Source organism: Castanea sativa, chromosome 4, assembly GCF_040712315.1.
Source record: "Castanea sativa cultivar Marrone di Chiusa Pesio chromosome 4, ASM4071231v1".
Classification (NCBI taxonomy): domain Eukaryota; kingdom Viridiplantae; phylum Streptophyta; class Magnoliopsida; order Fagales; family Fagaceae; genus Castanea; species Castanea sativa.
In genome coordinates this window covers 3,566,780-3,591,874 of record NC_134016.1, presented here as the reverse complement: position 1 = coordinate 3,591,874, position 25,095 = coordinate 3,566,780, and the positions used below count along the sequence as shown (strand labels likewise).

At 39.8% G+C, this 25,095-nt stretch overlaps 1 protein-coding gene across 1 annotated transcript; it reads right to left on the bottom strand.

Annotated features, from left to right (window-relative positions):
• Positions 1-20,321: 20,321 nt before the first annotated feature.
• LOC142631479 (uncharacterized) lies at positions 20,322-21,472 on the bottom strand. Its single transcript, XM_075805648.1, has 2 exons — positions 20,780-21,472; positions 20,322-20,732 (listed from the first exon to the last, which is right to left on the bottom strand). The coding sequence occupies exons 1-2, from the start codon at positions 21,470-21,472 to the stop codon at positions 20,322-20,324; spliced, it is 1,104 nt and encodes a 367-aa protein (XP_075661763.1).
• Between the last annotated feature and the right edge of the window lie 3,623 nt (positions 21,473-25,095).

Sequence of the window (25,095 nt, the reverse complement as noted above, 5' to 3'; positions counted from 1 at the left end):
AGTTAACTATAAGTATACGGGGCAAAAACAAACACAAAGGCCCAAAAGTTGAATGTCTAGGCTTTGGAAGCAAGCCCACTACAACAATTTTAGAGATGAGTGTAGTAGACCAACACATGGGTTCCTAAACCAAAGGGTTAAGGTCAAAGAAAAAGATCTCGACAAAAGAAATAAGAACTGAAGTAAAAAAAAAAAAAAAAAAGGTGAAAACGTATATTAATGTCTCCTTGGTCAGCTGAGGGAGTACGTTATACTTTGAAGATTACAAGTTTGGATAACTTCTTCCTAACATTTGGGTTCCGGTCCCCGTTCAGTGGGATCTTCCCCCCCCCCCCCCTCCTTCTTTTATAGTAGCTAGCTTATCATTGATTTCCCATAGAGACTTGTCCCATCCTACCTTTGGAGGGAGTGCTGAGTGAGATACAGGCTGTCATGACACTGTTTAGCTATCAGTTAGCCATTAATGCAGCTGATTTAGTTGGTGCAGCACATTAAATGCGAAGATGATGTGTGCTTTCTTGACAAGTCTCTCATTCTCTTTCCTCCCACACTTTCAAACCAGGGGCGATACTCCCCTCTGTTACCAAGAGACAGGGCTTCTCTCTCCTTCCTCAGGTCGTTTAAAGGCCCTCATTCAAACCCTTTCTTTAGGTTATACTAGTTCTTTCCACCATAGTATCTACCGGTTGGGCTCATACGCTCCCTAAGCATCGTCCAGCAGAGGCGTTATCCTCGGACCCCCCACAATAAGTTTTGGAAAAAGAATTTAAATTAGTTTCAAATGAGTTGGAAGTAAGCTTAAATGGGTTTGAAGTAGAATGGACTTAAAATAGTTTTAGATTGAAAAGAAACTTGACATAAAATTGGAGTAGAATTGAAGTCTAATTAACTTACGACACTTGATACAAAATTAGAATAAATTAGTTTAATCCTTTGCTAAACTTCCACGTTAATGATATTATAAACTAGTCATAAATCCATGCAATACATGAAATTCAAGAAAAATAATAATACAATCATCTATTATTAACATAATCTGAACTGTTATCAAAACTTACCATCCAAATGCTACAACTAAATGAAGAAGATCTAGCATCACATTAAATCTGATTGAAATCAAATATGTTTGAAGTATATGGTTATATTTATGGATGGATAGTGATAAATTTATTAAATTCGGAGAATGAAATCATACAATGCTTTAAGTAGACATGGTAAAATGGGCCAAAATTTGCTGACCTGACCCAAAGTCGCCTATGTTTGACTGGCTGTAGACATCGCATTTTGTACCCCTTACGACTTGGGCCCCCGTTCCCTAATGATGCTCGAACTCTAAGGCTTAAGGCCAGTTTAGAGCCCAATTAGATTTAAATTGACTTAAGAAGTGTTAAAATGGAAGATAAAACCTTTTAAATGAGCAAAATCTATTTTTGGAAATAAAATGACTTAAGTGGCCCTCGGCTTGCGTACGTGAGCCAATGCATGCGTAAGCAGGCATATTCTTGCATACGCAACTAGGGTTTCAAAAGCATAAGAAAGACAAATTTTCTACAATAATGGCTAAGGTTGAATCCCACATTGTCTAGGAGCCATTCCAAAGCCCATTTTTTCAACTATAAAAAGCTTTACATGGTACATTTTCAAAAGACACAGAAAACCTACGGGAAAAACCTAAGATTCACTAGAAAATAGTGAATCAAAAGGGAGTTTTTCACAAAACACCCTCAAGTCAATTTTATTTGATTGAGACATTTTCTGGCCCCAATCCTTTTAGTTTAACGTTGCTAATCACTTTCTTATTGGTTTGTGAATAGATTTGACTGAAGGGAACGGTCAAAATCAAGCTTGGAAAGCTTTTGGGTGAGGTATCTAGTCTAAACCTTTCTTTTTCCTTTTCTTTTATTTTCTGCTTTTAAATCCTTCTGCTTGCTTTCTTGTTTGCTATAATATGTTTTAATATGCCTTTTTAGGTTAGGTTTAAGTTTTTGTATGCTTAAAATGCATGTTAGGTTGTTAGAATTGTTGTCTTAAAGTTTTGCTATGTTTTTGCATTTTTAGGTTTTCTAGGCAAGGATCTGCATACGTCTAATCTAGCCTGCGTACATAGGCTTGATTATGCGTACGTAGGCCTATTCTAGTGTGCGTGATGCCGTTGCCCAGAAACCTTAGTTTTTTTTTTGGTTGTTTTGTTTCTACTTTCACATGTTTGTTTGTTTAGCCTCATTTTCCATGCTTTTATGCTTTCAATGCCTATGTTTCACGTGTTTAATTGCTTGGTTTGCTATCACATGTTAGAGTTAGGGTTTGTTTAGTGTTTTCCTTGTTTTGATGACATGAACATACATTCACATGCCCACGCATTGATGCCATAGGTGTTGTGTTGCTGAAAGGTAAGTGAAAGGTAAGTCCTGCATTGGAAATGTTCATGCATTTGTGATGTAATCTTGTGTTGATGTTATAGATGAATGTGAATGCTTAAATCTTTCCTAATGCTTATGTTTCTGCCTTGATTTGTTTGTATATGTTGCTGCCTTGAATATGCTTTGATGCCATGATAGATGTATACTAGGGTTTTGTGATGGATGCCATGATTAGATGTATGGTTAGGTTTGGGATGAGCGATGCTATGTTGTATGCTAATGTGTGTGTGAGTTAGCGTACCTAAACTCCGAACCCATATCTCTGGTAGTAAGATCAAAAGGTCATTCCCTGAGAGGACGCAATATATATGGTTCCTAGACCATTGCAAAAACTAGGTAGTGGCTGTTGTGTCCACACCGGTCCAAACCCAAATTTCTTGGCATAAGTAAAGAACAAACCAACTCGTGGCCAACCCATTTTTTTGTAGGCCAATCTATGACCTGACCCATTTTTTTTCCTAAAAAATATTTAGACTACATGTCAAGGTGCTAGGTGCATAGACATAAAAGAACAATGCACTGACACCACCTAATTATTTAGTAGCCATCAGTATCAGTGGTTATGCCCTCATTTATTAAAAAAAAGGATAATCAAAGGAAAAAAAATACAAAAGGAAAAGCATTTACAGCTACACGTCTTCTCTTAAAAAAAAAAAAAAAAAAACTACACGTCTACACTATTGAATGTTTAACACTAAGTTAAATACTAACACTAAGTTGCTAACACTAAGTCTAACTAACACAAAACAAAACTAAAGTAAAAGAAAAAAGTTCAAAAGTCCATATCATTTGTGAATTTTGAATTTGAAATGTGTAAACTTAAAATATATACTTTTTTGTACTCTTTAGAATCTATTTCTCTCTCAAGTTGTAAATTTGTAATTGATGAGGAATGGAGAAAAATAAAGTACTCCAGACCGTCCATGGTCATCCACACCAGCAGTTGTCCAAAAGAAAGCACCAGGACGAGGCTAATGTCCATGGTCGTCCATAGACGAAAACACACCCGCAGTCAAATTTGGCACAACTACATCTACTCTTCGTAGGAAAGCTATCAACCCTGTCCTGAAGGGGTTTGTCCATAAGAGGAACAACCTCCTTTAGAAGCAAGGTATATAGAACAAAAGGACCCCTGGACGAGCCCTTTACACTTCGAAAAATTCTTGAGTATATGTCACCACTCCGTAACATACGCATAACTTCCAGTGACCGTTATATGAGAAAATATAACTCCTAAACGGTTGTGAAAGTTATCCTTGAACCCTTGCACCTCCTCAAATCCAGGGGAGGCTACAAGCCCAATAACTGTTCATAGGACACTATATAAACACTCATTCAAACCAGAAAAAGGTACGCTTTATATTTCCCAAAAAGTTGGAACTCCGAAAATATAAAGAGAAAACTAACTTTGCCATCGAAGGGTTCTTGGCCGGCAACCCCGGTCACCTTTGATCGCTTTTCTTTCTTTTCCAGGCCATCGAAAGAGCAAGTAGTCCTTTCAAGTCTGAAGCATCCAGCCTATTGATTTTCTTCGCATTATCAGTTGGCGTCGTCTGTGGGAAATCACTGTTCTTTTCGTTCGATTATCTGTTTTGTTTTCAACGATTAGCCTTTCTCAAACAAAAGGCTGAATGGTTCGAACAAGATCAAGGGCTACTAGCCCAGGCCACCAAGAGAGTAAGGATGCTTCTAGTAATCCCCTTCGCGATCGTTAGTCAGCGCCTGTCATGCAACCTTCTTCTGTTTAACATATAAAATCCATGGCTGCCACTATGGCAGAACTGACCCGTCAGAATCAGGAGTTGAACAGGGAGATCAACCTTAGGAGGCAGCGCCATGATGGGCACACGAAAGGACAAGCCCAGAATCAGGAAGGTGGAGGAGAAAATGTTGAGTCCAAAAATCAGACAAGGGGTACTGCTTCAAGAAGAGTGCCACACTTGGAAAGAGAGATGGACCAGATGAGAAAAGCCATGGATGAGATGAGGGAGAACATGAGGCGAGCAAATCTAGTGGATGATTTAGTTCACCGAACGGACTCCCCTTTCACGGCTTCCATCAACAGTCATCCTCTACCTCCGAAATTTAAAATGTCTTCTTTGGATTCGTATGATGGAAATCGTGACCCATGTGATCACATTGCTACTTTCAAGATGACCATGCACCTTCAAGGGGTCTCGGACGAGATTATGTGCAGAGCTTTCCTTACCACACTTAAGGGACCAGCGCGGGTGTGGTTCAGCAAAATACCCCCAAACTCAGTGGGATCATTTGAAGAGTTGAGTAAGTTGTTTGTCAATAATTTCATTGGAGGACAACGCCACAAGCGTTCCTCTTCTAGTTTGCTAACTATAGAGCAAGGGAAAAATGAGAGTTTGCAATCCTTCATAACCCGGTTTAATAGGGAAGCCTTGATGGTGGACGAAATGGATGACAAGTTATTGTTGGCCGCTTTTCACAATGGGGTCAATTCTGACTTGTTCATCCATAAGCTCTACGAGTAGGAACCACAGACTATGGCCGAACTCGTCCATTCGGCCCAGAATTTCATGAATGCTGAGGACGCTATCATAGCCAAGAAGAGAAAGAGAGCAGAGCGCTCGGAAGCGGGCCACCAACGTTACTCAGATCAGGGACCTCGTCCAAAGAAGGCTCGGGTAGATGAGAGAAAAGACAAGGATGGTAAGAAGGCAGGTTCTTCAGCGAGAAATCAGCAATACACACCCCTGAGTATGCCACTAGAGCAGGTTCTTATGCAGATCAAGGATGATCCGTCCTTGAAGTGGCCGGATAAGATGAAGGGAGATCCTAACAAGCGTAATAGGAGCAAGTATTGCCGCTTTCATAAAGACCACGGGCATGACACGAACGAGTGCTTTGATTTGAAGCAGCAGATAGAGAACCTCATTAAACAAGGAAAGCTAAGGAACTTCCTTGGACGAGACCAGAGAGATGAGAAACTGAAGGCTAAGGTGGAAGAGTCATCACGACCCCCACTAGGAGAGATAAGAGTAATTATCGGAGGAAACTTGACAGGGCAGTCATCCAAGTCAAGGAAGACATACCTGAAGGTGGTGTAGAACATCCAGCTATCTAGACGACCTCCTAAGACGAGGGAAGTAGACGAGCAGGCCATTATGTTCACAGACGAGGACGCAGGACGACTTCACCACCCACACGATGACGCGATAGTCATCACCCTACTCATTGCTGACTACATGACTAGGAGGGTGTTGATAGACAATGGTAGTTCTGCGGACATTTTGTATTACCCCACCTTCCAGCAAATGAGGTTAGGACGAGATCAGCTTCGACCAGTGAATTCGCTATTGGTAGGATTCGGAGGAATGAAGGTGCAACTAGTGGGCACCATCACATTACTAGTGGTCGTTAGAGCGTATCCACAGCAGATAACCAAAGAGGTAAATTTCCTTATTGTTGATTGTGCATCGTCATATAATGCAATGATTGGAAGACCGACTCTGAATAGTTGGAAGGCGGTAACCTCTACCTACCACTTGTCCATCAAATTCCCGACCGAGCACGGAGTGGGCCAAGTACAAGGAGATCAGTTGGCCACTAGAGAGTGCTGCCTAGCCATGCTGGCGATGGACGAGCATATACAGGCAATGAGTATAGACGAGAGAAGGATTGCAGCGGAACCCACTGAGGTGTTAGAAGGCGTCCCTTTGGACGAGAACAGGCTTGAGAAGTTCATTAGAATTGGGGAGAGCATGGAAGAAGAGGTAAAGCATGCTTTGGTCCAGTTTTTAAAGAAAAGTCTCGATATCTTTGCATGGAGTCATGAAGACATGCCTGGTATTGATCCAAGTGTTATTACTCACAGCCTGAACGTGTGTCCCTATTCCAAACTAGTGCGTCAGAAGAAGAGGGTTTTTGCTCCTGAGCGAGACAATGCCATCAAGGAAGAAGTCTAGAAGTTGGTTACCGCAGAGTTCATTCGAGAAGTTTATTATCCAGATTGGTTGGCAAACGTAGTCATGGTGAAGAAAGCTAATGGCAAGTGGCGAATGTCCATGGACTTTACTGACTTAAACAAAGCTTGCCCCAAGGATAGTTACCCATTACCACGCATTGACCAGCTGGTGGACTCAATGGCAGGTCACAGGTTGCTGAGTTTCATGGACGCCTTCTCAAGCTACAACCAGATAAAGATGGACGAGGTGGATCAAGAAAAGACCTCATTCATTACAAGCCAAGGGTTGTATTGCTACAAAGTAATGCCCTTCGGTTTGAAGAACGCAGGGGCGACTTACCAAAGACTGGTTAACCACATGTTCTGTCCTCAAATCGGGCAAAATGTGGAGGTTTATGTAGATGATATGCTGGTAAAGAGCCTGGACGAGGGAAATCATCTGGACGACCTTCAAGAGACTTTTAATACACTTCAGTGGTATAACTTGAAATTAAATCCAAGCAAGTGTGCTTTAGGAGTTTCGTTGGGGAAGTTTTTGGGGTTCATGGTTTCGCACAGGAATTGAAGCGAATCCGGAAAAAATCCAGGCGATACTGAATATGGAACCACCGAAAAATATCAAGGAAGTCCAGTCTCTTACCGGACGAGTTGTTGCCCTTAACAGGTTTGTGTCGAAAGCTACTGACAAGTGTTTGTCATTCTTTAAAGTCCTCAGGAAGGCATTTGAGTGGACAGACGAGTGTTAAAAGGCCTTCCAAGACTTGAAGACATATCTCATGACAGCGCCGTTGTTGAGTTCGTCTGTACCTGGAGAAGAGCTGTATTTGTATTTGGTGGTGTCCCCACACGCAGTAAGCTTGGCGTTGGTCAGAGAAGAATGGAAAATCCAGAAACCAGTTTATTACACAAGCCATACGATGAGAGGAGCGGAAGGACGATACCCGATGATGGAGAAGCTAGCTTTTGCCTTGATTACGGCTTCTAGGAAGCTGAGGCATTATTTCCAAGCTCATATTATCAACATCCTAACAGATCATCCCATAAAGAAGGCAATGAACAAGTTGAAAGCCGCTGGACGATTAATACAGTGGGCTGTGGAACTTAGCGAGTTTGACATCAGATACCTTCCAAGGAGCACGATAAAGGCACAGGCATTAATAGATTTCATTGCAGAGTTCACCCCCAGCCAGAATGAGCTGGACAAAGACGAAGGAGTTGAAAGGTGGGTTATTAATGTAGACGGATCGTCCACACTATATGCAGGAGGGATTGGAGTCATACTAAAGTCCCCAGAGGGTGATAAGCTGGAGTACACGGCCCGTCTATAGTATCAAACCACCAACAACGAGACTGAGTATGAAACTCTACTCAAAGGACTGGAATTGGCTAAGTCCTTAGGGGCAGAGTCGATAATAGTCAAAGGAGATTCTCAGCTAGTCATCAACCAAGTAAATGGAATGTGTGATGCCAAGGAAGATCGGATGAAGAAATACCTCAGCAAAGTGAAACGACTTGCACGAAAGTTTTCAGCAATAAGTTTTGTTCAACTCCCCAAGGAGGAAAATATGGAAGCAGATGCCTTGGCGAAAGCAGCTTCGACAGGAGGAGTTACGGACGAGTACGACAACGTCCAATATATGCCAAGCATAGACTTTTCGGACATACAACAGATAGAAGAGGGAGAAAATTGGATGAGTCCAATAGTAATCTATCTTAAAGATGGAAGGCTTCCAGAAGACAAGGACAAAGCTAGGAAGTTGAGGGTCAGGGTAGCCAAATACGTCCTCATAAACGAAGTGCTGTACAAGCAAGGTTTTTCCCAACCTTACCTAAGGTGCTTGGCTCCGGATGAGTCAAACTATGTTTTGAGGAAAGTTCATGAAGGAGCATGTGGGAATCATTCAGGAGCGAGATCACTAGTCCATAAGGTCGTCCATGCAGGCTACTATTGGCCTACAATGCAGGTAGATGCTAAGGCCTATGTCAAGGTATGTGACCAGTGTCAGCGCTATAGCAATGTCCCTAGACAGCCGTCAGAGTATCAAACCCCAATGATGGCTCATGGCCCTTAAAGCACAATGGGGACTGGATATCCTAGGTCCCTTCCCCATGGGAACTAGACAAATGAAGTTTTTGGTAGTAGGGATCAATTACTTTACCAAGTGGGTATAGGCCGAACCTATTGCAACAATCACTCAGCAAAATGTTAAAAATTTTGTTTGGAAGAATATTCTATGTAGGTTCGGAGTACCCAGGGTACTAATATCAGATAACGGACGTCAGTTTGACAACGCATCCTTGAGGGACTTTTACAAACATTTTGGAATCAAGAATTACTATTCCTCACCCTCCCATCCACAGGCGAATGGACAAGCAGAAGTAGCGAACCGATCCCTGCTGAAAATCATCAAGACTCGGCTCGAGGGGGCAAAAGGGATATGGCCAGACGAGTTACCAGGTGTTCTTTGGGCCTACAGGAAACCTGTACAAACTCTGACAGGAGAGACCCCCTTTAAGCTAGCCTATGGAAGTGAAGTCGTCATACTGACAGAAGTTCATATGGCTAATCATCGAGTGATGAAGTATCAGGAGAGAGAGAATGGGGAACAACTTCGTCTTGACCTCGATCTTATTGACGAGGTAAGAATGGATGCGGAGTAAAGGAAAGCAAGATACAAGAATCTTATGGCTAGGCAGCATGATGCCATGGTAAAACCTAGATGATTCAATATTGGGGACCTTGTTCTCAAAAGAGTCTCCTTAGCAACTAGGAATCAAGCTCATGGAAAATTGGGACCCAATTGGGAGGGACCTTACAGGGTAATCAATTGCAAGAGGCAGGGGTCATACTACCTGGAGGCCCTGGACAGACGAAAGTTAGAGCACTCCTAGAACGCGGAACACCTAAGGAGGTACTATTAGTGATGAACTTGGACGAAATAGTCCAGGGACGAGGTTGATACTATGGACAGCTACAACTACGGTCTATGTGTTTACTTATACCTACTGTTGTGTTCTTATTACTACTATGGTGTGTATTAAGAATAAAAAGTGCACTAGTTCTTAAACTTTTGCACCGTCTACGGACCAGTTTGTGAAAGACGAGGTTATGTATTTTCTTAAGTATTCTAATAAGGCACCAGCTTCTAAGCGTGCCATATTTGTGGACAATGTTCATGCAATAATATGGTTTGGATTTCTAATATATTTAATATATAAATCTAGTTTCCATAATGATACCCACAAGAGGGGCAAAAGCCTAAGACGAATGAAAATCTCTGGACGCATGGATGTAACGTTCATAAGCTTTCCTTGAAATGAGGATATATATAAAAAAAAATAATAAGCTAAGGCATACTTGTCTAAGCTTTCCTCGAAATGAGGATAAAGTAAAAAAAAAAGCTAAGGCATACTCGTCTAAAAAGTAGATAGACAAGAAAAAGGCATACGTTAAAGCATAAAGTTCCAAAGACGAGCATCTAGCCAAGATGCCTCAATGTCTTAGGATGAGTGAAACATTATAAGCGTCTTGCAAGAAGACGAGTGATAATTGCCCAAAGGACGAGGTAAAAGACTGGCGAAGTCATCATTGTCGTCCTAAGACGAGTTACACTTGTAAAGATTTGACTGGCTAACAAAGACATCCATGCTTAGGTGGGTCGTCCATAAGAAAATCACATGGACGACCATTTAACACTTAGAACACAGACTGTTTAAAAACCAATGACATTAATGGTGAAAATAGTGGATAAACTCGTCCATACAATAAATAATGGATAAAAGTAAATATTCATTAAAGTCTAAAGAGGGTAGATGACCACCGTCCAAAAACCCTTACAAAATAAGCCTTAAAAGACAATTGTTAATAAACTCGTCCAGAACACTCTGGACGAGATAATTGTACTCAAATACATCTTAATAAGGGTCCAAAAAACAATGGACCAAACCAAAAGAAAAACAAAACAACAATAGCATTCTAAGTTAAAAATTTCGTCTTCAAGAAGGAAGGGCATCAACATTGGGGTCATCCTGAGATGGCTTTGTAGTGGCATCATCCTCAATATTAACATCGTCTCAGCCTGTTTGGAGGAGAGAACTTGTAGCAGTGCCAATGTTGAGTTTAATAGTGCCAAAGTCAACTCCAGGAAAGTTTTCTATAGCATCCATTCTGAAATCTTCAAACCCTGCTGCATAGTTGGTGTCCAGTAGGTTGGTAAACTCCTTGGACGCTTTGAACTCCTCCACTGCATCATCTTTAGCCTTCTTGAGAAGGGAACTCAGCTCGTCGTTCTTCTTTTAAAAAAAGTCAAGACGATCATCCTTCTTAGCAGCATTAGATTTCAGCTCTCCTACTAAAGTGTTCAACCCTTTAACCTCGTCCTTGGCCTTATTCGCCACCTCAGCCTAAGTTTTGCAGTCGTCTTTAATCTCCTCTATTCTTTTTTCGAGAAGGATCCTCATCTTGTCCACCTTTGTGGCCTGCCTGGACGTAGCAATGAACTTCGACATTGCCTACATAGAAGACAAAAAGGTTCAAGAGATAAAAATGACAATAGATAATATTGCTAAAGCAAGACAAGACAAAGATGCTCACCTTAAAAAGATCGTGGACACCGGAATGCTCAAACTCCTTCAAAGACATATCGTAGCACGCAGCCACGTCCTCACTTGTTACAGCCTCTTGAAATCGTTCCCAGGCTAAATCCTTATTCTCCAGTAAGTTCATAGAAATCCTTTGAGGAGGCTCGGACGAAGTGGGAGCATGGGTTTTGGACAGAGTAACGCCAACGGGCGTAGACAAGTCAACATCAACGACTGTGATGGACGGCAAAGAGGAAGGAGTGTCAGACTTAGCAGTTTCAGGCCTAGACGACCCATGCTTGGTCTTCTTCCCCCGACGACTGGGTAAGCTTCCCAAGTCCAAGTTTTTGGACAAGCTTTTCCTTTTGTCTCCAGCGATAGGATGAGGCTGAGATTAAACTTCAAGCCTGGTCGTCTCGTCAATCACTTCCTTCCCTTTGTTTTCTTTCATGGTTGTCATTCCTGAAAAATACATGTACATATGTGTATATATATATATTTAAAAAAAATTCAAAATTCAAGTAAGAAAAACACTCACGTCTACGGACAGTTTGCTCGTGCGCAAGGGCTTCAGCAGATGGATTAGGGCCAAGTCCCCACTTGTGCAAGCGTCGAAGAGTCACCAACGAGTGAAAATTTCTCTCGAAGTGTAGACGAGCTCTGTGGACGCGGTCACGGTGAAAATTACTTAGAGAAGGACGTCTAACAGCTGAGAAAAGAGAGGAAAATTAAGGTTAGACAACTGTCTAAAGATAAAATATAACAAAACAAATAAAAAGAGAATGAAGGAAAAACATAACATACCTTCTTGACGAAGGTTCCCTAACTCTCCAGTATAAGGGGCAAATGCATCTCTACCAACCTCGATAGGATGCCTCGCCCAAAAACTAGAGACAAAGAAAAATTATGTCTTCCAGTTTTTGTCAAACGAAGGCAAAGACTTAATCAACCTACAGTCATTGCCCTTAGTTGTGAATTGATAAAAACCTAAAGATTGACTTATCTCAGAGGATTTATAACAGTACAGAAACTCGTCCACGGTGATAGGACGGTTCCCATTAAATACCTCCCTCCATAAGACCTGTATAGAGGCAATAAGTCTCCACGCGTTGGGGTTAAACTGACAAACTCCCAAGCCCAGCCTAGTGAGTAATTCTCTAGCGAAGGCATTTAAAGGTAATCTAAGCCTCCCTAGCAAATAAGCTTCGTAAATACCTATTCCTAAACGGGGTTGGCAACACCATTCCCCTTGGACGGCTAACCTAGGATTCAGATCGTCTGGGATTTGGAACCAACTCCTAAGAGCGTCTAACCTCTTCTCGTCCGTCTTAGAAGGAATTTCTATAGCACAACTATACACAGTTTCTTCTTCGTCCAAAGGGGAGGACGGCGGGACGCTCGTCGAGGTACCAGCTCCAAAGGCTGCCCTTATCCTAAGATTTTCTTGTAAGGTTTCAGCAGGAATTCCAGGAACACTAAAGGTATATTCCTCCGTTGTGTGGCCACTACTACTACTACTATCGTTACCGGAAGTGCTACAGCTAGAAGAATCACGATAGCCATTTCAGACGTCCTAAAGCTTAAAAAGGAAAGCCTGAGAGTGAGAGTAAGGGGAATACCTGGCTCTAGAAGAAAGATACTAAGGACGCTGAGAACACTCCTAGACGAGGCGACAGACGAGAAGTGTCAAAATAGAAAATCTGAAAAAATGAGAGGGGCACGAGAGGGAAACCACTATTTATAGGTAGAGAAGTCTCGGTATTCATAATGACGAGACCAATGAGAAAGCGACACGTGGCATCTACCTCGAGGAGGTAAATCGATGTGACCAATCACCTATGAAAGCATGACACATGGTACGCTGTCTGAAAAACAAATAAAATAGAAAATAAAATAATAATAATAACAATGTTCTTGGAAAACTCGTCCTGAAGTTTAGTGATATGCTGAATGACCCCTGGATGAAGGGGCAACTGATGAGGAATGAAGAAAAATAAAGTACTTAAGACCGTCCATGGTCATCCACACCAGCAGTCGTCCAAAAGAAAGCACTAGGACGAGGCTAACGTCCATGGTCATCCATAGACGAAAACACACCCGCAGTCAAATTTGGCACAACTGCATCTACTCTTCCTAGGAAAGCTATCAACCCTGTCCTGAAGGGGTTCGTCCATAAGAGGAACAACCTCCTTTAGAAGCAAGGTATATACAACAAAAGGACCCCTGGACGAGCCCTTTACACTTCGAAAAATTCTTGAGTACATGTCACCACTCCGTAATATACGCATAACTTCCGGTGACCGTTATATGAGAAAATATAACTCCTAAACGGTTGTGGAAGTTATCCTTGAACCCTCGCACCTCCTCAAATCCAGGGGAGGTTACAAGCCCAATAACTGTTCCTAGGACACTATATAAACACCCATTCAAACCAGAAAAAGGTATGTTTTATATTTCCTAAAAAGTTGGAACTCCGAAAATATAGAGAGAAAACTAACTTTGCCATCGGAGGGTTCTTGGCCGGCAACCCCGGTCACCTTTGATCGCTTTTCTTTCTTTTCCAGGCCATCGAAAGAGCAAGTAGTCCTTTCAAGTCCGAAGCATCCAGCCTACTGATTTTCTTCGTATTATCAGTAATTATAAGCATTCTGGTTGCGAGTTATTAACGTGGAAAATTTTGTTATCATGACTATAAACAATTTTAGTCATGTTCAAAACTATTAGAATTAGAAGGATATGGAAAGTTTTATGTTTTTTTTCCCTACACATGTATAATAGTAACACAAATAGTCTAATAATAGTAGGTGCCCACTTAACGGGAAAAAAAGGGTATTATGCACAATTTGTTTCCTTGATTGATTTTGAAAGCTCACTTAGTGTGTAAAACACTAGTGAATGTTTAGACCCCCAATTACAAAATTACCAACACAAGCTTATACTTAAACAATATATGTGCAGAATGATAAATATAAGCTATACCCAAACATGCAAACTACTCTAAGCCATAATTTAATCACAACACAGTAGTAATCAATAGCAAAGAGTAAGGGATAGAGAGAAGCAAACGCAAGATAACACTGGCACGTGTTATTGAAGAGGAAACTAAAGAACTCGACGAAAAGCCTCTTCACCGCCCTCCAAATGGTAAAATGATTCACAAGAAAATCAATTGGGATACATAAATAGCAATAGACCTTCCAAGCCTAATCTACCCAATGCACCTAAGCCCTCCAAGCTTCTTACTTCAACAAGGTTACGCCTAACCTTGTCTTTTCTAACTTACTAGATCCTGCAATAAGCCCATTGCATGAACCAAAATGAATTGGTTCTCTCTTGAACTGCTTCCCAAACACCAAAAACCTTCTCAATGATATGAATATGGTGAGATAAGGATTTGGCTAAAGATCCTCTTAAGAGTATGAAATGGAAAGGGCGAGAGTAGAGGAATTTGGAGAATCAAATGTATAAGATTGTGGATGAATCAATCTTGTTATTCTTTAGGTTTTATCTTTCAAAATTCTCTCTGGAAGCTCTCTACATTTCGTGGGTATAAGGGTATTTATAGTAGGGTATGAGAAGGAATGTGAAAAGTTATTTTTCTACAAAACAGGGTGTACTGGCGAGTCACTCGCGACTAGGACAAGTCATGAGTTCCAGTCGCCAGTTAACAGAATGGTCAAACTGTACTTTTTGTCCTGTAGTGATTTAGCTGTCCTGACCCTTCAACTTCCTACATGCTCCACACGTGTGACAAATTTTGGCGAGTCACTACTTGCGAGTCAGTCGCGAGTTGCCTCTTGATTACACACACTTAATCAATTCTTCACACTCTCTCACACAGAATCCTTACATCATTCCCACCTAAATATAGAGTTTCGAAATGCTGAATTACAAGAAAATTTGGCATAGAATAAAGCGAACACATAGTTGAATAAGTTCAACTTTACAATCTCCCCCTTTGGCTATTCTGTGACAAAATCCTAAAACAGACTCTAGACTTAAAAATGTGAGTTAGGAACAGTTGTCAAAACTCACTCACACCTAACTCTAGAACTATGAAGCTCTTGAACCATATGAATAAGTTTTCTGAAAACAATATCACAAAATGCACTCATTAAGTTCATTGTAAGCAGAAATCTGAGAAAGCATATAGAGCAAGCACAATACAATCAAGCAAGTATGAATATGACAATAGAGCATAACTTGACCATACAAGAACAATCACTATAAATAGTTGTGGGCACCCAAAGTACAATTAACAAGCTTAATCTATACTTGGGCTCACAACTTATTTGTATTATAGGCTTTGGATTTTCTATATTAGGTAGTCCTTAGCTTGGAGACCTAGCTATGCTCTCTTGATTTTACAACCTCTCTCTCTCTTTCTCTCCTTTGTTCTTTTCTTCACCTTGCCAACCCCTTATTTCTTACTCTACTTTCCTAATTATAGTTGGAGATAAGTGGAGGTGTTATGATTACCTTCTGATGGTGGTCCAATTCCATCGTTTCTAAGTGGGTGCTCTGTCAAGGACGATGGTAATGGCATTGGAACTGGTTCCCATCTCTAAAAGACTATTCGGCAGTGATATTCCCTAAAGCAATACCAGGAAGTAGAGACATCATACTGCCAAGCAACCACGCACCCTGGTCAAGTTAAGATTGATTAGGAGGGGCTCACTTTTGACTTTCAAGGCAAAATGGTCCCGTTACCATTTTTGGGCTCATATTGGGTCTCAAGAGGTGTCCGGATCAAGGTCATAAGTCCAAAGGGGAGAGGGCCAAGTGTCGTATCTGAAGGCTAGTGCCCAAGGCCCAATAGGCCTGGGGCCCTGCCCCGTATGGTGCCATAAGGCTAGGGTCCAAGGCCCAATGACCCCAGGGCCTAGCCTCGTACAATAGTGATCACAATGAACATTCACACGGTGAATGAACATCCGGATATGTAAGCTAATAAGCTCAATGCAAAGTATATTTGCATGTCCAACACTCAACCGATGCAAGAACACTAAAGCAATTGCATCAAGGATACAGGATCCAACAAGAGCACAAGAGTACTTAAGAAAATGCAACACATTAACTATAAATACTAAGCTACATAAACAAAGGTACAAAATAAATATTGTTAAGTAACAACATAAGCTTAAACTATGAAATATGAACATGGACTAGTAGTAGCATTAAAAGAAGAAAATGGAAAGGCTTGTTGTTGTAGTTTGATTTTCTTGCTTTTGCATTGCATTGCTCCCCCTTTTTGATTTAGCTCTCTCTCCCCCTATCATTGCTCTCCCCTATCATGAACACCCTTTCTCCCCCTTTTTGTCATGGAGCTAGTCATCACCTTCTTCTAGCTTCCTTTGAATTTGATCCAATTGAGTTTGGAGAGAGGTAAACTTTAAGTCAAAGCGGATGTGCTGAGAGTGCATGATAAATGTGAGGCCAAAAAATTTTGTGCCGATGTCTTGCACGGAAGCCATGATGTTGTCCAACTTCTCATCATAGAAGTGTGAGCTAGAGCTTGTATCACCTTGAGGAGCATTACTCTCTTGCTTAGGATTCTTTCGACTATGGCCTATTATAGCATTGAGAGTGCTGATGTTGATTGGTCTTTGCTTGGGATGAGGATACTCATCTTCCAATGTTAGTACTCCTTTTAGCTTCAATATCTTTGCGATGAGGTAACAAAATGGAAGACAATTCCTAGAGGCCATATGAGATGAGAGCAAACATCAATTTCTTTATCGGTAATCAAGTCATGAAGAAATAGAGCCCGACCAAGATTCATGTGTTCGGTGCTTGAGAGAGGATAAAGATTATGAAACATTATTGTAGTGAGCAACCTCAATTCGGGAGACAACGATGACAGACTGATTGCTTTCCCATTTAAGGATGCCTCCAAGTTTTTTTCCGAAAGCATCTTGAAGAATGTCAAGATCTAGTTCCAACTCATTATACACCGGTGTTTTGACAAGCACTGGTCGGTTGATGTTCAGAATGATAGCAAGATAGGAAGGCGTTACAGTGAAGTCCTTTCCTCTTACCCAACATCTTAGCTCATCCCCATCAAAGAGGGCATTTCCATAAAATTCTTTAACAAGCTCTTCATAAGGATCTTCAACATTTGATAGAAGGTAGTTCTAATCCTTAGAGGCAAACCATTTGGGAATGTTCGTATCGAGAAGAGAAGCTTGCTCAACAACCCGTTCAATCACCATGGGAGCATCTTTAGCAGTTTAAATATGCTTGATATGCGACATATGATCTGAATCGAGTGTCATTGAAAACTCCAGCCGAAGATAAAGTTTTCTTCGACTTAGGGGAGAAGCTACTGAGATCAATTACTGGTTCCTTTCCTTTACTGTTGCTTCCTTTCATAGCTGAATTTTTGAAAGGAGACATCTTCAAGCAAAGATCATGAAATAGCAAAGAGCAAGATGAAAAACAAATGGCAACAAACTTGATTAGCAACAAGTTAGTACCCAAAACATACACTACGAATCAAACCCTAAAAACTAGAATTTAAAGAGTAATTCAAAAAACATTTACATGTGAAGATGCTAAATATCAAAGCATGATTTAATCATGGCACTAAACACTCAACATGTCAAAGATTTTGTGTGTGTGCATCATATGAAAAAGTGTGCAAATAGGGCATGAAAACATGCAAGGGACAAAGTGTGAAAACTCATAATTATTTGATGTTTCAAAGCAAGGAAAGAAGATTATCCCCAAAATTTTTGTACTCAATAGAGTCCAAAAATACACACAAAAACATCTAAATAGACATTTTATCAACAACATGATATGCACAACACAACACAAAACATAGTATAATGTATGAGCATGTAATGAAAACATGAAAAACATGTAAACTAAGCATTATACTATCAATCTCAACAAAACCTATATATCGATCTCAGCAAAAACATCAAAAACCCATGTTCATCAACCATATTTCAATATCTCAACACAAACAACAAATCCATGAAAAATAAGGCTATAAACTTGAAATAGAGTGAAAATAAGTGAAAACCCATACCTTCTATTGGAGTTTGAGTGAAGATTGAAGATGAAAATGGAGGTTTATGGAGTGAAAATGACGGTTCTGAGGGAGGGAGAGGCAGAGAAGACAAAGAGGTATGCACGTGATGCAAGGGAAATTGAAAAGTTTTTGAAAAACTATCTGAGTTTTAACCCTATTTGTACAAAACATACGTTTTTCGCTACTCAACTGACTCAGGAGTGAGTTGCCAAACTGAGTCACCAAATCTCTTGAACAAGATTTTGAAAAACTTCTCTAAGTCTTTTTCACTGGGACTTCCACTCGCCAGTGAGTCACGTACGCCTCTGGATGAACTCGCGACTCGCGAATGAGTTGCAAAAATGAGTAGCCAAAAAATCAAAAACCTAGATTTTTGAAAAATTTTCTAAGCGTTTTTCGCAACTTGAAGTCATACTCACCAGAGAGTCGCGAATCATTCTGAGTAAGCTTGCGACTGAGCCTTGAAAACTCGCGACTTACGAGTGAGTGACCAAAAGGCAAAGATGAAATTTTTTTGGATTTTTTGAAAATTTTCAAAACAAAACACTTTTCAAAAACAACTAAAATACTCAAAAATCTTTTTGGGTTTGATCAACATATGCTTGAGTATGTACAACACATTTAATCAAATACAATCACTCAAATGAACATGTGTGATGTGGGTGGGTATCAAATGTGAGATAGTCCTTAGTCTAATGTGAAGCTTCAATGATCAATTCAACAAAGACATACACAGTTAGCACTAAGTAAAGTGACCAATCTCAATTATAGAAATGAGTATATATGACCTCACACATAAACTTGATTACATAACTTTGAAGTTTTTCATTTGGCTTCTTACTTTTGATCTTTACATCTCTTTTAGAGATCGATGCCTGAAATTTTTGATATTTCAATTTGATGAGTAAGCCTTTGGCTTTTGGGCACTATACATTCCAATACAAGTCGCTTTCCGTTTTTCCTAGTCTAATACTAGTATGTGTGATGGCTTTTCAACTCATTGTCTCTTTTCGAGATTTGACATTGGTTGAGCTCTTAAGCAAAAAAATAAATGAATGGGAAGAGATATAGGCACAAGTCTATGCATGTCTCAAGATCAACAAAACTATTGACTAATTATTTATGACAAGTTTGAAGATCTATTTACAACAATTACATAGATGTCAAGATGTTTCCCACAAAGATACAAGTGCATAAATAACAAGCTAAGCTCATTAATGCACAAAGCCATAAGTACAGAGGTACAAGGCCAAACATGCATGTGACAATACACAATAACGCCGATCAAATTTTTTGGATTTTATACTTTTTATGTGTTTTTGGATTTTTGACACAAAGTAAGTAAAGAATGATAAAAAACAACTAACAACCAGAACTTGTAAACAGTAAAAAACAATAAAAAAAATGCTAGAATGTAAAATAAGCAAACACAATAATGTTGTGTTTGAGGACCTCTTTGTGCCTTAGGAAGAGACTTTCCATTTGCCTTGGGCTTAGCCACAATTGGATTTGGAGACTTCGTCACAACCTTTTGAATCACCACGTTTGGCTTCTTTTCAACTTTTATATTTTCAATAAGAGGATTGGGTACTTGAGCCACGATTCTCAAACCTTAGGGTGAAATTGGCCAGCATGAAGTGATGGTGTCAATCATCTTCATCACATCACTCATAACGGGTTCTACTTCTTGCCCTTTTGATTACTTGGGGTTCCCATTTCCCTTTCCTTGTCTTCTTGGATTTTGAAGACTCGCATTCTTCAATGCTTGAAGATTGTGGCAATTTGGCCTAGTATGTCCTTAGATTCCACAATGATGACAATAATGTTGTGTTTGAGGACCTCTTTGTGCCTTAGGAAGAGACTTTCCATTTGCCTTGGGCTTAGCCACAATTGAATTTGGAGACTTCGTCACAACCTTTTGAATCACCACATTTGGCTTCTTTTCAACTTTTATATTTTCAATAAGAAGAGTTGATATCAATGGTTCTTTGGCCTTGACAAACTTCATCTCTTTAGACACTTGAAAGCTTGAGCTATTTTCTCCTGTATACCATAAGCCACTTCTATCCGAAGAGGGCTTTTGATTGGCAAGCACCTTATCAAGTTTCTTGGAAGCAACACGCTCCACTTTGGCATTAGCTTGAATAACCTCAAGCTCAAGAAACTTTATCCTAGAATAGGCATTCGTTAGCTCTTCATTTAGCCCTTCAACTTCACATTTAGTCTCTTTGTACCGCACGAGAATGCTTTTGTTATCCTGTTCAGCTTTCTTCATCTTTCTAATGGATGCCTTAGCCACTCTCGCATATTCTCCACTCTTCTCAAAAAGGGCATTATAGAATTCTTACAAGCTGTTGGTTCCTTCATAGACGCATTCTTCTTCTTCATCATCAGATTCATCTCCAACACTTATAGACTCCACTTCGGTATGTTCACTAAGCTCTTCCACTAGATTGCTTAAATCTTTTGAAGAGTCTACGGGTGCAATGGTCATAAAAACGGAGTAGTTTCCTTCCCCATCATAGCTTTCTTCCAAATTGGAGTTGTAGCTATCAGAATCACTAAGGGTTGTAATAAATACTTTACCCTTTGCCTTCAAATAGGTGGGGCATTCTTTCTTCACATGACCATGTCCTTTACACTCATAACAAGTGACTGCTTGAGAAGAAGAAGAGTCTTTGGAATCCTTCTTCTTGAGGTCCTTCTTGTCTTTCTTGAAATTTGAGAACTTACCTTTCTCAAAGAACTTCCCATCCTTTTTGAATTTTAAGAACTTGCGAAGTTCTTTGCAAGGTATGCCACCTTTTCAACCTCGTCCTCATCCAAGGAATCTTGAGCTTCAATTCTCTCACTAATCGTCTTAAGAGCAAGGGATTTGCTCTTCCTTTGAGATGGTAGAGATAGCTCATATGTTTGAAGAGAACCGATAAGTTTTTGGACCTTTATCTCATCAAGATCCTTGCTCTCTTCAATGGCGGTCACCTTGGCAAGGAAGCTCTCCGGCAATGATCTAAGGATCTTTCTAACAACTTTAGAGTCTTCCGTCTTCTCACTCATGTTGAATTTGCCGATTACCACTTCATCCAACTTTCCATATAATGAGTCGAATGATTCATCTTTGCTCATCTTCAATTCTTCAAATCGAGTGGTAAGCATTTGAAGCTTGGTATCCTTCACCTTCTTGGTGCCTTCATAGGTGGTCTCCAAAATTTGCCATGCCTCCTTGGCAATTGACATAGGAGAAATCCTATGAAATTCATCTAGTGAAACACCACAAAATATAGCATTAAGAGCTATACTATTAGCATTAGCCACAACGAGGGTTGCCTTATCCCAAGTAGATTTGGTAGCCTCCGTCCTTGTCCAACCAACTTCAACAGCATCCCACACACTCTTATCAATAGAGCACAAAAATGCACGCATACGCGCTTTCCAAAATGCGTAATTACTCCCATTAAAGAAGGGAGGTGCATTGGGGGATTGAGACCTATCCATCCTAGGGGTCAAGGATCACACTAAGGATATAGAAATTCGTCAAAGTGTATCCACTCTTATACTAATTGAAAGCTCACTTAGTGTGTAAAACACTAGTGAATGTTAAGACCCCCAATTACGAAATTACCAACACAAGCTTATACTCAAACAATATATGTGCAGAATGATAAATATAAGTTATACCCGAAAATGCAAACTACTCTAAGCCATAATTTAATCATAACACAACAATAATCAAAAGCAATGAGTAAGGGATAGAGAGAAGCAAACACAAGATAACACTGGCACGTGTTATCTAAGAGGAAACCGAAGAACTCGACGAAAAACCTCTCCACCGCCCTCCAAACGGTAAAATGATCCACTAGAAAATCAATTGGGATACATAAATAGCAATAGACCCTCCAAGCCTAATCTACCTGATGCACCTAAGCCCTCCAAGCTTCTTGCTCTAACAGTTTTACGCCTAGCCTTGTCTTCTCTAGCTTACCAGATCCCGCAATAAGCTCATTGCATCAACCAAAATGAATTAGTTATCTCTTGAACTGCTTCCCAAACACCAAGAACCTTCTCACTGATATAAATATGGTGAGGTAAGAATTTGGCTAAAGATCCTCTCAGGGGTATGACAATGGAGAGGGTGAAAGTAGAGGAATTTGGAAAATCAAATGTATAAGATTATGGATGAATTAATCTTGTTGCTTTCTAGGGATTATCTCTCCAAATTCTCTCTGGGAGCTCTCTACATTTCGTGGGTATAAGGATATTTATAGTAGAGTATGAGAAGGAATGTGAAAAGTCATTTTTCTGCAAAACAGGGTGCACTAGCGAGTCACTCATGACTGGGACAATCGCGAGTTCCAGTCACCAGTTAACAAAATGGCTAGACTGTACTTTTTTTCCTGTAGTGATCCAGCTGTCCTGACCCTTTAACTTCCTACATGCTCTACACGTGTGACAAATTCTGGCAAGTCACCACTCGCGAGTCAGTCGCGAGTTGCCTCTTGATTGCACACACTTGATCAATTCTTCACACTCTCTTACACACAACCCTTACATTAGTCCCACCTAAATACAGGATTTTTAAATGCTGAATTACAAACAAATTTTGCATGGAATAAAGCCAACACATAGTTGAATAAGTTTAACTTTACAATTTAATTCATTCTCTATAAAAAATTGGCATTTTTTTTGTTTTTAATTTTTTTTATGTGAAAATTAGATTGGCCCGACCTGACCTTACCAGCCCGCAACTCGATTGGCCTGACCCATTTTCTACTCGTTTAAAATAATTTAATTTTTTTTAACTTGGCCCGTTTTGACTCACAACCCAATTGTCCTGACTTGACCGTTTGCCATGTCTAGCTTTAAGATTGAAGAGATTGATATTAATATTCTATAAAACTAACATGATTCAAAGATTTGGCCAATTGCTTAAATTATTTTCATTAAATAAATTGTAGGTAAATAAATCCCACACCTTTTTCTCTAAGTATTGTTGGCATTGACATTTTACCCATTTATCTAAGTCAACTATGATCCATTCAAATTGAAAGAAATTTTAGTGAATAAAAATCAAAATAAGGGAGATATTATATATTTTGCTCTTGTTCAAAATAAGGAAGAATTTTTTGTGTGGTATGTGCATGGGGACTGCAAGAACTTCACGGTTTTAAAAGGGCACAAGAATGAAGTTTTGGATCTTCAGTGGACCACTAATGGATGACAGATAATATTAGCCAACCCTGACAAAACACGTATTGAAGGCATGGGATGTTGAAAAAATTTCAAGTTGAGAGTAACAGGAAAACAAGTCAAGAAAATGGTTGGACACTCCTCGTTTGTGAATTCACGATGTCCTTCACGGGGAGGGCCACCAACAAAATTTTGTGAAGAACTTGTTGAAGTGTAGCTAGTCATCTGATGGAAGAAAATTCATAGCTGGGACTTCAAAATAGATGGTTTATGATAAGCCAAAAACGTATTGACCCCTTGTGATAAATCAATTGATTAATTAGTCAAGTTTATTAATTAATCAAATTAACATGCACACGAATGGTAGCACAAAAAAATCACCAATAAACTAAAGTGCAGAGGAAAATAAATTGACATGGTGATTTGTTTACGAATGAGGAAAACCAACACTGCAAAAACCCCACCTGGTGATTTTAAGGTCACCACTCCCTAGATTCCACTATTATCAAAACAAGCGGTTAGAAGTAAAGGAATCCTAGTACCTTATACCAACCTACAGTTGAACCCTTACCTCAATACCCAATTGGACTTGTTCTGTAGTGGCAATCTCTCCTTGTATTGCATAGCTTACAGTACGTGACTAACCAATTGCGCGGATCCCAGTACGCGACTTCAATCACCAACTAAAAAAGGATTTGTTGGCTGCAAAGTTCTTCAATTCATCACACGATGAAGATTGAGAAGCTCCTTAGTTACAAAACCCTACGGTGCATAAACATAGCAGCTTCTTCACAAGAAAGATGAACTAGGGCAAACTAGGTCTCCGGTTACAATTTGCTCTTGTGCAATTGTGCTCTTAGCTGTGCCCAAACATACAATCACGGATTGGATAAAAAACAGACTCGAAAATCTGAGTTTCATAAATCTCGACAGATACCCTATCTGTCGAGCTACTGTCGAGCCACCAGCTAGAACAGCTCTTCAAGTCTCGATAGATGCTAGCTGTCGAGCTTTAATGAACAACACTTTTCACACTTGAATCTTGGACAGACTTGCACGGCTTCAATACTTGAACTTGAAACAAGGTTCCTTGAAGTATTAAACACATCCTAGATCTACCCAAATACAAGTAAAGTGCGTTTTGTCAAAGGATTAGTTAATTACATAAAATAGTGACATATGTTCCTAACATGTGAAACACATATGTCCTAATAGTTTACATATGGGATACAACTTCTAGTTCTAGATGCATCTTGTATAAACTCCCTGGCCACACTGCTTCAGTTAATGAGTGTGTTTTTCATCCTAGTGAACCTATTGTTAGATCTTGAAGAAGTAGTGATAAACATATTTATTTGGGGGGATTTGAGAATTGAAAGAACGTACACCTTAGCAACTGTTTTTTCAACCAATAGTTGGCTCTTTTTAAGTGTCCTTCAGAGACTTTGAAAAGTTTGTATCTCTACTGTAGTTTCCCAAGTTGAATTTTGGTATCTTTATTGGCAATGTAGAAGATTATTTCCCATTTTGGAGTATTGTTGCTGCATGTATTTTGGCATCAGTAAATACATCTAGGGTTCTATCATCACCCCCACATCCTTTTTTTCCAAACAAAACCTGAAATCGAGAGGAATTTTGTAGATAATTTGTGGAATTTATAAGGGGTTTCATATCACTCACTAATTAAATGATAGGATATGAGGATGCCCATGCTTTAGACCTGAATATTGAGGGTCTAAGTAGCTATAATTTCGATTTAAAAAAGGGTGAAAAATCTTGCTTGGTATATAATGTTTTCCTCCTGTGTGATCGGTGAAAAGATAAGATCAATATTTGATGGCCTCATTTTATTTATTTTTATTTTTTGTGGTAGTTGATGACCTCAGTTGGGGAACTAGAAGTATTTCCCTATGATTACAAGTGATAACAAC